This window comes from Camelus dromedarius, chromosome 6, assembly GCF_036321535.1.
Source record: "Camelus dromedarius isolate mCamDro1 chromosome 6, mCamDro1.pat, whole genome shotgun sequence".
Lineage (NCBI taxonomy): Eukaryota > Metazoa > Chordata > Mammalia > Artiodactyla > Camelidae > Camelus > Camelus dromedarius.
In genome coordinates this window covers 16,933,318-16,947,732 of record NC_087441.1, presented here as the reverse complement: position 1 = coordinate 16,947,732, position 14,415 = coordinate 16,933,318, and the positions used below count along the sequence as shown (strand labels likewise).

Sequence of the window (14,415 nt, the reverse complement as noted above, 5' to 3'; positions counted from 1 at the left end):
TCATGGACCCCACTCTCTTTCATTAATCAGCACTTTTGATTCTAATTCCCACGTATTTCTCATCTCTATGCACTCCCCTTTATTATCAATGTCGTTCACCACTTCAGGGCCTTATTATATTTTGTTTATAGAAATGCTGTTTCTGGAATCCATGTCTCCCTTATATCCACTTTTCCTCTTACTCTCTCTTTCTCTCTCTCTCCTTATTCATTTACACATCCACGTTTACTACCAGAGTAGTTACCTTTCTAACACAGACATTTAAATATGTGATTTCTCTTCCTTAAAATTTTTGACAACTTGCCATTGGCTGTAGGATAAGATCCAAACCACAAACTCTCATGCCCAGCCAACCCAACAACATGGCACACTGTCTCGGTGGAGCTAAGGACCAACTCCTGACATATATGTGATATGATTTTATCTTGCTCGTGCCTTTCTTCTGTCTTATTATATCCTGTCTCTATTTCTCCACCTAGCAAAATTTAATACTCTTAATGATAATTTTCAACAGTCAAATCTTTTGCACTTAAACCTCCAAATATAATTAGTTGATCCTGGTCATGTTTCTATATATAGTCTTTTGTTCTTTCTGAGAATATGACCTATCAGGTTTTATCTGGTTAATTTCACATCAGCCTCCATGCAAATTAACATCTATTGGAGGTAGGAACCATGTCTTATAAAAGACATATTGATAAATGCCTGATACATAATTGGCCTTCATTAAATAATGTTAAATGTTCGTTAAATGTTATTAAATGAGTTGCTAGAACACTTGTCTTCTCTTTTTCATATATATTGTTTTACACGGAAAATTTGGAAAATATTTAAATATATTATTAAGGAAATAAAGATCACCCATAATCAAACAACCTAGAAACAATCATTGTTAGTATTCTGTACTATTTCTTAGATACAGTTTAACATTATTAAAATAATAACATAATTAAAGTTTTATAATCTGACCTTTTTACTTAACATTATGGTATTAACATTTCCAATGCCATTAAGACATTTTGTGAATTGTTTTTCATGATTATCTAATAATCACTTATATGAATATGTAAGACATTTGGTTATTGGTTTCTCCTATTGTTACAAATTTCCTTTTCTACTTTTTCTATAGTATTAATAGAGATGTGATAGGTATATTTTGTTGTAAATATTAAATAAATTTTCTGATTATTGTCTAAGGATTTATTATTTTAAAGAGATTATATGTTTTAAAGACACCATACATGTTGGTAAGTTGGCTTTCAAAGGGGAAACCTAAGTCTTTTTGACAATATGTACATAAATAACAATTCATTGTAATCTGGCTGATTTGTCCCTATTATTCTTATTTATTTGTTCTTTAAAACATTTTTCCTTTTAACAAACATGCACACATTTTTGTAATGAAAAATAACAACAAAATTAAATTACCGAACAATATATACTGTATATCTCAAATATATTTCTTATGTTTATATTTGTTTTAGGTAAAAGTTTAGAGAAAATACTAAATGTAAACCCATAAACTGAGGGCAGTAGAAAGGTTGAAGAAATCTCTTTCTAATCTGTCTGTTTCTTGTAATATATTTGCTTACTGCCTATTAGAAAGAAAGCAAAAAAAAAAATGGAGAGAAGGAAGGAAATGTGGCAGTAACTAAAAATAACAACTGTGATGAAGTGTTTTAACTACTGTGATAGGAAACCACTGTGTCACATAGCAGGACCACTAATAGACTCAGATGTGATATTGAACCAAATGTCTAAATTTGTCCCAGTAGCTGGTCCCAAAGCTGTCAAGCTGCGTAGGGGAAGGTGAGGAGAGAACAGCATGACCAGCCCATGTGAAAGCTCAGAAATTAAAGAGTATCTGACCTTTTCAGGGGCCTAAAGGCATTTGTTCTGTTTGCAGAGTGGGGTTCTAGGGTGCTATAGCAGGCAGTAAGACACAGAGGTTGGCAGGGCCCTTTCCTGAAGGACCTCATAAGGCAAGAGATTTAGATTTTGCCATAGAGACAATGAGATGCTACTGAGGGTTTTAAGAAAAGTAGCATTCATAGACTTGTGTTAAAACATTATGTCTGCAAAGTATGACTTGAAAAAGCATTCTAAATATAATTTCTAAGAACAGAAAAAAATGTTAGAACTGTATTATTGTGAAGTTATATGTAATCGTAAAAGGTACAGACTATGAAATAAAAGCTCACTCAGAAGACTGCAGTGTGTTGAATGGACAAAGGGGAACAACTGGGATCAGGGAAGGAAACCAGACAGACAGACGCTTCAGAATACTCCAGGTGTGTGATCCTGGCAACCTGAAATAAGTCAGTGTGTTAGTCCATGAGGGCTGCCGTGACAAAGGCCACAAGCTGGCAAAGTAGACGTCTTAACAGAAACTTACTGTCTCACAGTCCTGGATGCTAGAAGCCTGAAATCAAAGTGTCAGCTAGATTGGTTCCTCCTGAGGGCTGTGAGGGAGAAAATACTCCAGGCTTTCTGCCAGCTTCTAGGGGGTTCTGCCGACTGGCATTCTTTGACTTGCAGATTTGTCATGGTGGTCTTCGAGCTCATCTTCACACAGCATTCTCCTTATGTCTCTATTTCCAAATTTCCCCTTTTTATAACGACCTCATTTTAACTTGATTATCTCTGGGATAATCGGGTTGGAGACATAGATTTGGAAATCATTATTTTGTTTCTGCTCATGGAAGCACCCAGGAAAGTTTGTACAAAGAGGATCGGATCCAGGACAGTATCTCAAGGAATGATGACATTGTGTGGTGCTCGGGGTTAGGACGCCAACATAAGTTTAATAGGGGGACACAGTTTAACCCATATCAGGCAGTGACAGTGAGCCCAGAGAGAAGAGAAAGATTTTAAGATATCAAGGAAGTAAAACTGACAGCCTTGGTTGGTTGGGACCCTTGGGATTTGACTTGGAGGACTGTTGGGCAGTGTCATTTACCTAGATAGGTTACAGGAAGAGGACCCCATTTGCCAGTTGAGCAACAGAAAGACCATTAATTCACTTCTAGGTGTTCAGTATGGTAAACCAGTGAAGTGTCCCTGTGACACTGCATGGGGAGTCGGGTTGGAGACATAGATTTGGAAATCATTATTTTGTTTCTGCTCATGGAAGCACCCAGGAAAGTTTGTACAAAGAGGATCGGATCCAGGACAGAATATTAAGATTCTCTGACATTTATGGGAATGTCAAAGTGAAAGAAGTCTAAAATAAATCACCCCTAAAATAGGAGGTACAAAAGTTGTTATGCTCATAGGGGAAAAAGTTTTTGAAAAAGAGAAAATGAGGGTTGATTCAACCTTGTCAAATTCTCCTGAGAGGTCAGGGAGGATGAGAACTGAGGTTTCTGTAGGGTGGTGACGAGCTTCCAGAAACTGGCAAGAGCAAGTTGAGCACCTTGGCTGGGGGCAAAATGAACTGTCGTGAGGAGTGGGAGGGGAGGAGCCGAGGACAGTGCAAGTGGACAACTCTCCTTAGATTGTGAGCTGGGGAGTGAAATAGAGCTGAGGCTGGATGGCAGGATTGACTGAAGATTTTTTTCTTTTTTTTTTTGGTTTGTATTTTGTTTTGATTTGATCTGTTTTTAAATGGGTGAGACCTGCGCAGGCACAAAAGCCAATGACCAGGAGGAATACAGTGGGGAAATTTAAGATACAGAAGAGAGAAGATAGTCAGAAAAGCAAATTTCTAGAAAAGCTGAAAGTTTATAGGGTCTTGAGCATTTGCAAGGATTCACCAAAAATAGGAGAAAGCCCCCTAAACAGGAAACCTCTTCAACTACATTAAGGAAGGAGATGGGAAGGAATTAGATTTCACATTTCCAGTCTTTCTGCAAGACGTTCCCAACTGCCGTGGTTAAAAGGTGAGAGTGCAGGTGACAGGTACTACTTTTGATTTCTCTGTATTTTTGTGAATCAAAGAGAACGTTGTTACCAGCGAAATTTTGAAAACTACTGCTAGGTGTGCTCTTTGTCTGACTGGAGAGGAGGGTGTCATGGTTCGATGTGGCAGTAGTTTGCAATCTATAAAGTTTTATAAGTGAATGCTTATCATATCTAAACAAAAAGTTACATTTCCTGTTTGGCCTGTGATGATAATAAACTTCCTATACTTACTTCATTTTACCATAGCGTATTGGGATCTTTCGCCAAAGTCTTTATTTCCAGGATTTTAGCTGACTTTACAAAGTGGTTTTATTTGTAGATTATCATATCAGCAAATGATACAGTTTCCTTTATTGATTTGAGGGAAAGAACAACATCCTGGCTTCTAAAGGTGAATGTTTTTCTTTATAGGTATTCACTTAAGGTTGCATTACCACATCCTGTTACCATACAGGTGCGCATGTCCAAACCAGATGCGTTCATCAAGCTACAGATCCTAGAAAATGAAGAAGTTATCGTGAGCGCAACTGGGAAGGGCCAAGCTATAATTCCAGCAATTAACTGCTTGGGGGTTGAGAAAGCCTTGAGCTCCCAGTGTAAGTGTGACTTTTAAAATTGGTTATTTAGTTTCATAAACAGATATTGATGTTTATGTAACTGATTTTAAAAATGTTTTCAGATAAAATAGCAGGTAAAGATTTAAATCATTAAAATTTGATACCCTAGTGAAATATTTTTTAACAACTATTGCATTTGTGTGCCAAATTAGTCTCAAAGATCAATAGAATTGTTATAACTATTCTTTAAAGATTTTCTTATTACATGAGCCTTCTTAGATTTCTGAATAAAAAATAGATTTTTACTATTTTGAAAGAGTTTTTCTCTTCTTTTATTCCCAATTCATTATTTTTAGAAGATATTCTACTTATTAAAATTAAAGGAAACTTTAAAATTACTAAAGTTACTACTTGCAATGTAATAGTTACAAGAGCTTTTAATTAATAAAATAAAATTAGTTCTGAAATAATGGACAACAGTGATACTGCGAGACATATTCAGTTATTTTAATAACTTGATTCTGACTATAAAAATAACATATGCGCAATGTAGAAAATTTGAAAAATAGAAAATTATAGACAAGGCAACAGGAAAGCCCTTGTATAAGCATGCTATCCAGAAAAAAATACTATTAGTGTTTTAGCTTTTTATGCCTCCACTGTCCTTTTACGCATTCTCATGTCAAACAAAACTAGGATTTTACCAGTTTTGATCATTGGCATTTCTTCTTAAAATTCTAACTTTTTCTTATTTGTAGCATTGGTTGGAATCCCCAAACCTATGCTAAATAAATATACTTCCTTTTCTTAAATAGGAAGGCTTATAGCATTTACCATTAAGTATTATGTTTGTTGTTGACTTCTAATAATTGCCCTGTGTAACATTTAAGAAATTTTTCTCTATTGATAGATAAGAATCTTAATATGGAATGAATTTGGAACTTTACTAATTACTTTTTTTGTTGTTTATAGAAATCATCAAATTTTACCCCTTTGAATTTCATAATTTTTAATTAGAATAATTCTTGAAATAAAAACTATTCGTCTTTGATGTTTTAATACAATCCTATGTGTAGAATACACTATTTTATTTAGTTTGTTAAATTATATTACTAACTGTATATCTTTTTGGGTGTTTTCCTCTCTGTGTGTGCACTACTTTTTTCAGGTTCTCAAGTTAGAATTATTACAAATTTTTGAAATTAATTTGGAAAATTTCTTATTTTGGAAGCCATTTAAACACTACAGAAATCATTTTTTTTTAAGTTTTAAAGTTTAGTTTTAATTATCTTTTTAACAATTTCAATGGTTATTTTTCAGACTTTCTTTCATTTTTGCAATATATATTTTTATTTAAAAGTGACAGTTTCATCTAGGATTTCAAAAGTAACTGCTCGTATTTATATACAAGATTCTTTAAAAATTTGTGAAGTTCTTCATAATTATTTCTAAATATTATTTTTATTTGTGTTTTTTAAAATATATTCTTTATCAGCCTTTTCAGATGTTTCCCTGTTTTTTCCTTAGAATGAACTCTTGGATTCATTAATCAAGCCTAATAGCTTTTTCACATTTGTAATCTATCGATCAATATTTATATTATCTTTAAAATTTTTCCTCTACTTTAAAAATTTAGTCTAATGTTCTTTATTCTAGCTTCACCAGTTGAAAGTTTAGTGTATGTCTTAAGTCTTGTTTTTAAATAAACATATTGATATACAATTTTCTAAGTATAGCTGTATATTACATTTAATAGCAAGCTACAATGCCCATTTTCTGTGTAATATTGTTATAGTGGGCCATAGTCAATGATTTAATTTGGTTTTCTCTTTAACTTTGTAACATTTTAGTATTTTTATAATTTTGAAATAATTGTTTTGGCTAGTCTTTTGTTGTTAATACATAATTAAATTTTAAGGAGTTAGTATGGCTTATGTATCTTCTATTTTGAGGATTGGATAGATGTTCTTCCTGTGGCCTGATTCAAATTAGTTTTGGTTGGGGTTACAATGAGGTTTATAAAAAACACTTATGCTTTATTTTGGAGGTAAATAACTTGATGTCAGAATACATACACACACATATACATACTCTCTAATAAAAATAAAATGCTAACTGTGATGCTTAAAAATTTCAATTTTCATTTTATCTTATTGGTATGTAAGTTTCTGTGAAAAATACATTAAGATCTCCTACTTTCTTTGTAAAATGTGTAGAACTTTATCTCTAATATTTTTCACTTCACATATTTCTATATTATGTTGCTAGTTGCATGAAGTTCTACATTTACTTTATATATATTTATCTGTTACATTTTTTAAATGAATATAAAGCAACCTTTTTTCACCTTTATAGGTGGTCTGATATTAACACTGATTCTTTCATTTGTTGTCATTTGCTTGTTCATTTGGGTTCATGCATCTAGTTTTTCAACTTGTCTCTTATAAATTGGTATTTTTTCCTATTCAGTTCAAGATTCTAGTCTCTGAAATGAGATAATGCAATCCATTTACATTTATTTTGATAATATACTTTTTCTGAATCTTGCCATCATGTTTTATTTTAAAATTGATTATATTTTCTAGCTGACTTTTGCATAACTATGTGATGGCCAGGACTCCTCCTGAACTCTCATTAATCCCGATAGTGTTTAGCTGATTATCTCAAGCGGACAAGCAAGCTACTAAATAGAACTGTATCTTTACCTATTTTCTGTCTAATATTTATACATTTCTTTCTTTCTTTTTTTTTCCCTTTATAAAATAGATGCACCCAAGTCAGGGATCTCTTTCTCCTCTCTTATTGATCCTGGAAACAGTGTGTGAGTTGTCATTGCACCCGGAAACATTCCTTTTCAATATGAATAAGAATTTGGAGGAGCAGAGAATTGAGAAGAAACCATGTTGTGTTGACACAATTAGGGCACAGGCATCATGCTTTAGATACAGGGAAGTGGGAAATATCCTATGTTATATTAGGAAGACTGAGCTTGGGTAAAGCTGAAAATTAAGCAGTTCTTTTGATCATGTCTCCTTTTCTCCCATCACTTTCCTTTCATCCATGAGTTTCCTTGGGTCGTTTTCAGAACTCAGTTCACATTACTGCTTTGTGGGTTTTCATTCCAATCTGCCTGCACCTTTTATATATTTTTACTCAAATAAGTTCATGTAATAAAATACCATATTTTTATATATTTTCCAGGTATGTTAAGACCATTAGGGTACTGTCAAGTTTTCCTAGCCCAAATGCCCTCTTACTCTTTAAGATGACTTAAAAGTTTTCTTTTTTCTAATCCATTCTGTACAGGTTTCTTTTTACTTTACTTCACGCAGAGATACCTTAAACTTCAGCAGGCACTAATGTGCAACTCTCCTATACTGTTTATAACCTCATGTTTTTTCTTTAAGTAACTATTTACCCCCAACATTACTCTCCAAATCTTTTGATTTATATTCATTGAGGCAAACACTGTTTATAGTTTATCATATAGCTTATCATTATTTCACTTCAAAAATTACCATTAAAAAGAGAATTATGCACAAACATTTAAAGCACTGTTATGAGTTTACTTCTGGCAAAGAAAACGACAGCCAGATGGAGTAGAAAGTTGATTGAAACATAATTCAGAAATTGACCCCAAATTAGAACCATTAGCCAAGATTGTTCTTCTTTTACAAGACATTTCTATTTTAATATTTGTATTTATAGATGAACTCTAATACAGTTTTTTAATTCCTCTCAAACCATGCCAAAAAATCATTTTCTTTCTGATTATCTTGAATATATTGATTAATTAATTTACGGGAAACTAAAACATTTATAATACTGAACTTGTATGCAAGTAAAGGCTATTTCTTTCCATTTATTCATGACCTCTTCTATGTTTCACAGAAAAGATTGAAACTTTTCTCCATAGAAATTGATAGTTATTGTGAGTTAGATATTTTCTTTATTTAGATTTCAGACAGGATATTATTTTTAAAAGGATGCTATTAATTTTTGTTTGTGAATTATATAAGCAGGCATTGAAATTCTTTTTTCTTTCTAAATACTTTTCAGATGCTTCTCTTGAAAACATATCCATTTATGAATTTTTTACTATGTATATTTCTGGAGTACCCTCACCAAAAGTACATACAGAAAAAGTGTGTGTGTGTGTGTATTTGTGCTGTATTTGTAGTGGAACGGACTATGACAGACTACAGTATGTAAACATTATATGGTACTAAAGAAGAAATAAATTCCCTTGCAAAGGTATTGAAGGCTTTGAAGTGAATCAGTAACAGAAATCTTAAATATGGGCCTCTTTCAGTTTTATAGTATCTTCTGGGAATTTTAAAGGTGTCTTTATAGTTTACATAATTTTCAGGAATAACATCTTACGATATCTTAGTGACCAGTATTCATGCTGTAGGGGTAATATCAAATTTGTAATTTTCCACAAAATCTGTAATCTAAGCAATTGAGTGTTTGAGGAAGTACTATGAATAAGGAATAGTAAAATATTTTATTTCATATGGTTGTTTAAGGCTCAATTTTGCTGATGATGTATCATAATTAATGTAACCAATCTCCTACTGATAATGATTTGTGGTCATTCAAATCATTAGTTTATATAAACAGTGTTGAATTTTTTAAAAAAAAATCTGTGTAATTTTCTGAACATATGTATACATATATTAGATAAATTCTTGGAAGTAGAACTATTGGGTCTGTGGGCACATGCAGTTTTAATTTTGGCATATATTGTCAAATTGCCCTCCACTGAGTTTGTGTAAATTTATCTTCTTTTGTCCATACTCCCTTAAATGACAGTGAGTTATCGTATTTCTTGGTTTTTCATATTTCTTGATTTCAATCTGAATGCTACAAGGATTTATTTATATTTAACTTATCATTAGTGAGATTTAAACATGTTTTTATATATTTTATATATTCTCCTTTTATATTTCCTTCTTTGAAAAAAATTTTGAGTGCTTTTCTCATTTTTCTGTTGGAATTAGTTGGTATTTTTTTTCAAATTGATGTGTAGATTATCATATATTAAAGAAAAGTTTTTCTCTTTTCATTTTTTTTCCCAAGTATCTTTGATAATGAGTGGGTTATGAATGAATGACTAAATGTCTGAAGGAAGTAATGAAGGCATGTACTAGGACAGGGACTTTGTGTCATTCATTTTTTTTATTGAAGAATAATTTACATATAGCGAAAAGCACAGGTATAAGCTGATGAGTCTTGATAAGTGCATGTACCAGTGTGACCACACCCTTTACAAGATAGAGAACGTTTCTATTACCCAGAAAATATCCCTCAGGCCATTTCCATTCAATTCCCCATCCCATAACCGTTGTTCTCATTTCCATCACAATTAACTAGTTTTGTCTGTTCTAGAACTTCATGAAATTGGAAAACTGTAAATAGTCTTTTGGCACCAGTATTTTTAGCTCAACGTAATGTTTTATAAGATACATCTATGTTATTGCTATTCCTTTTTTACATGCTGAGTATTATTCCATGGTATAAAACCTTGGTGTATGGCTTTAGACTTTAATTGGCATCGTGTTAAACTTGGGGTGTATTGGCATCTTACCAAAACAGTTTTCTGGTCCATGAATGCAGTATATTTTTAATTTCTCTTAACAATGTTTTATGCCTTCAATGTACAGATTTTACAAATAGTTTATTAAATTTATACGTAAGTATTTTATTTTATTTTTATAGGAGCTCCTTTTAGGACTAAGAATACACATGAATTATATTATTTGTTATCTGTATGCATTTCCTAGGGCTGCTGTTAGCAAATTACCACAAACTGGGGGGCTTGAAACAACAAAAATGTATTGTCTCACAGTTCTGGAGGACAGAAGTCCAAAATCAAGGTTTGATCAGGGCCACATCTCCTTTGAAGCCCCTGCAACAGAATCTTTCCTTGTCTCTGCTAGCTATTGGCGGCTCCTAGCGTTTCTTGCCTTGTGGGAGCATAACTCTGCCGATGTCTGCCCGTGTCTTCACATGGCTTTCTTTCTGTGTATCTGTGTCTTCTCCTTTTCTCTTTTAAGGATGCTTACCACTGGATTGAAGGCCCGCTCTAATCCAGGTTGATCTCATCTTGGGATCCTTACTGATTTTAGCTGCAAACATCCTTGTGTCAAATAAGGTTATATTCTGAAATTTTGAGTGGATATATTTCTTTTTTTAGGGGGGGTTCACTCTTCCACCCGCTACAATATCATACCATGGGTCAGTTAGCCTCTGTTCAATTTTTTCTGTATTCTTTGCTTCCATTTAGATTATTTTCACGTTTACTAATCTTTTCTTCTAAATCTGACAATGTTTAAGTCCATACAGGAATGTCTCATTTCAGTTATAGTCAGATCTAGAATTTCATTTTATATAGTTCAGTTTCCTGTTAATATTCATCATTTGTCCTTTCATTATGTCAACCTTTTCCCTCAGATCTTTAACACTTTTTTTAATAGCTATTTTAAAGTCCTTTTGCTAAGCTCAGTATCTATGTCAGCTATTGGGTTATTTATATTGACTTTTTTCTCAAGTGTTGTTTGTATAGTACGACGCCCACTAAATCTGCTACATTACAAAGACTCTAGATTACGCTGTCTTCATCAAAAGAATGTGGAATTTTGTTCTGGCAGACAATTTATTTACAGTTTAGCTTAATCCTATCAAGACTTGGTTCTAAGCTTTCTTCAGTCAGGTCTAGAGTTTCTATTACTCTAGGGTTAGGGTAGTTCTACTCTTAAAGAATAGCCTTGTTTGAATTTCAACTGAATGCCCTGTGTTTTCATTAAATTTTGTTCATTTCACCAATGTCTCTCAGCACTGTGCAACCTTCAGAATCTCCATTAAACTCACAATCTTCCAGTAATTGTTTACCAGGCATTGTTAAGTATTTGTACAAACGAAATTTAGCATTCGGCTACATACTCAAGTGGATCCCTATGCATGTTTCTGAGTTCCTTTGCTCCTCAGGTGCCTCCTCTGTGGTACCCTGCCTCCCAATTTTAATTATCTCAGGAGCCTCAAATTCTAGTCTTTGCTTCCTGAACCTGACAGAACAGCTGTTCACTGTTCAGACTCTATTTCCCTGTGCCACAGGTGAGAAGGTGCTCACAGGCAGAAATCTGGGGAAGTGGAGAAATCATCTTGATTGTTGCCCTTCTCTCAAGGGTCACAGTCCTGGGCTGGCTGTTGGCCAATGGCTGGAAACAGTTGCTTCATGTGTTTTGCCCAATTTTGTCATTTTTTTATGGTGTGAAAATGAATCGTGGTCATTATTCTGTCGTGGCTGGAACTGGGATTTCCCTGTGTCATTCTCTTATGTTCCCTTAATACATGTTTGATGAGTTCATTAACATCCAGCACATATCTATTTGTATCCCTTCCAATGGTACCTATATTACCTGTTAATTACAAAATAATGAATGTAGAAATTAAGCATTAAAAATTATACTCACATATAATATTAAACAGAGAAGAAGTCAAAGTTTGTGGTGTTAGTTGTGTCATTCAAGTGTCACAGAGTGAAGGAGAAATTATCCAATTGTTGTATATTCTTTTAGCAATCATTGGTTGCTCAGAATATGCATTACTCTATGCAAGTCATATACTATTATAGTTTTTTTAGGACCAGAACATTTCCCAGAAGCCAGTGATGTTGGTTTTCAGCTCATTCAAAAAACACAAATTGACCTGTTCCTTCGAGTATTTTATAGAGGGTTATAACCAAACAACACAGTCGGTAATAACTATGCATTCCATATATTTCAACTTAAACGTAATATTTTTCATATTCAGCTAGCAAGCAAATTCTTTTAAGTCATGCTGCACCTAAGAAGGAGCCAGAATTTTACATTAAGAAGAAATCTGCCCAGGGAAGTCAGAAATACTATAAAAGACTTGGAAGTGCAATTGACACTGGTCAGCCTATTGTGGATGAGGAAACGACCTGTGTACCCACCACAGAAGAAAACATGAGCACATCACAGCAGGTATTTCACGTTTAAAAGAATTGTTCAATAATACTGCTCCTAAAAATGTAACATACGTTGCAACAATTACTTCCCTAAAAATTGTCAATGTATATAATACTTTCTATACCTAATGCCGCTAGTATATAACCAGAATTGAAGAATTAAACATTACTGAAAATTCTCTCTGTGCCAAGATTTTAAAATACGTGGCAGATTTGCACTAACCGTATAATGTAGATGTGATCATCTTACGTTATATGTGAGTTAAGACGTTATGAAACTTTGAAAAAGGTCACATATTAATAAAAACTGAGTTGTAAGTGCCTTAAATTGAAGAAATATAGGACAATGCATATAATTTAAAGCAGCAAAAGAAAACATGATCTATTCATTGGAAACCAAGAAAATTAATTAATTAATTAATTAATTAGTTAAAAGAAATAAAAGTGGAATGCTAGAAATATCCTAATGACAGTAATTTGAATAAACACAAATGGATTATTAATCAATTAAAAGGGTAATATTTTAAAGTTAAGTTTAAAGAATAAGATCCAACTCTAAATAGTCTAAAAGTGACATTTTTAAAGAAAATGGCACAGAAAGTTTAAACTCCAACCAGGAGAGAGCTGTGATGATATTTTAATATCTCAGTAATAGAATTCATGGGGGATATTATATAAAGATAAAAGGAAGTAAGTAAATATGACCATGACTAACATATCACACCTCACTGCCCAGACTCAGTACATAAAAAGCAAAAACTATTAGAACTACAGAGAAAATTAATTAGTTAACAAGTAATAGCTGGCTATTAATAAGAATATGAACACCCACCTTTCAGAAACTAGTAGATCAAGTTGAAAAAAAAAATACATTTGATCATTAGGATTTGAAATATTAAGCATAACCTTAATCCTTCAGATACCCATATAGAACACTTCCCCTAATAAAAAAATATACTTTTTCATAGAACACATAGGAAGCCTCAATAAAAACCAAACTATATTGTATAAAGTTTATCTTAACATAATACAATAATATAAATATTAATGATTAACAGCCTACAATCCCATAAATGTGGAAACAAAGTAAAATGAACTAAATAATACTTTAGTTTAAAAAATCATTCAAAAAGTAATTATGAACTACAAAGGATTCAATAAAAATAAAAAAAACTACAAATCAAAATTTGTTAGCCATCTAAAGTAGTGTTCAATAGAATGTTTACTTTTAAATTAATTCATCAGAAAGTATAAATGATTAAAACAAATGAACTAAGCTATTGAAACAAAGAGATAGGAAAAAGAGTAAAAGCGTAACTCAAAATAAGAAGAAAAGGTTTTAATACAAATGAGGGTAGAAATCAGTAAAATGGAGAACAAAATTTAGGAAGATTAATAAACCTTAAACGTTTTTTAAGATTAATACAGTTGACATGCTTCTTGTATGACCTATCAAGTAAGAAACAGAAAGAAAATATAAATGAATCAAATACAGAACAAAACAGTAGAGTGGAGGTATAAATGCAAACACCAGGTTTTAAGAAAAATTTTACTTATGATATACAACTCTATGCTAGCCAATTTAAAACTTAGAAAAATTGTTTTAAATGTAAAGTTCCTGGAGTAGGAGGAGGAATGGCATAGCTGTTCCACCAGAAAATAGAAAATAGGAAATAATAAGAATAATAAGAATAAGTCAGAGTAATAAAACTGAAATGATAAAGTCTTACCTTTCCAAAAAGCCATAGGCCTAAATGGCTTTATAGGCTGTCCTGTGAAAGTCTAACAGACTTTTGAGGAGTAGATTGTTCCAAAAAACAGAAAAACAATACAAACCTTCCAGTTCTTTTTAAGAGATTAATGTAACTCTGATTCTAAAACTTGATAAGTAACAAAAGTAAAATAAACAAATTTCATTTACAAACATGAATGCAAAAAACTGTAAATACTAGAATATTTGAC

General features: G+C 32.5%; 1 protein-coding gene across 1 annotated transcript in view; it reads left to right on the top strand.

Annotated features, from left to right (window-relative positions):
- Nucleotides 1-14,415, top strand: part of ADGB (androglobin) — a 146,875-nt gene that overhangs the window by 101,856 nt on the left and 30,604 nt on the right. The window contains exons 27-28 of the mRNA XM_064486604.1: nucleotides 4,315-4,499; nucleotides 12,276-12,469. Of these exons, the coding sequence (XP_064342674.1) occupies nucleotides 4,315-4,499; nucleotides 12,276-12,469 (379 nt within the window). The remainder of the gene's footprint in view (nucleotides 1-4,314; nucleotides 4,500-12,275; nucleotides 12,470-14,415) is intronic.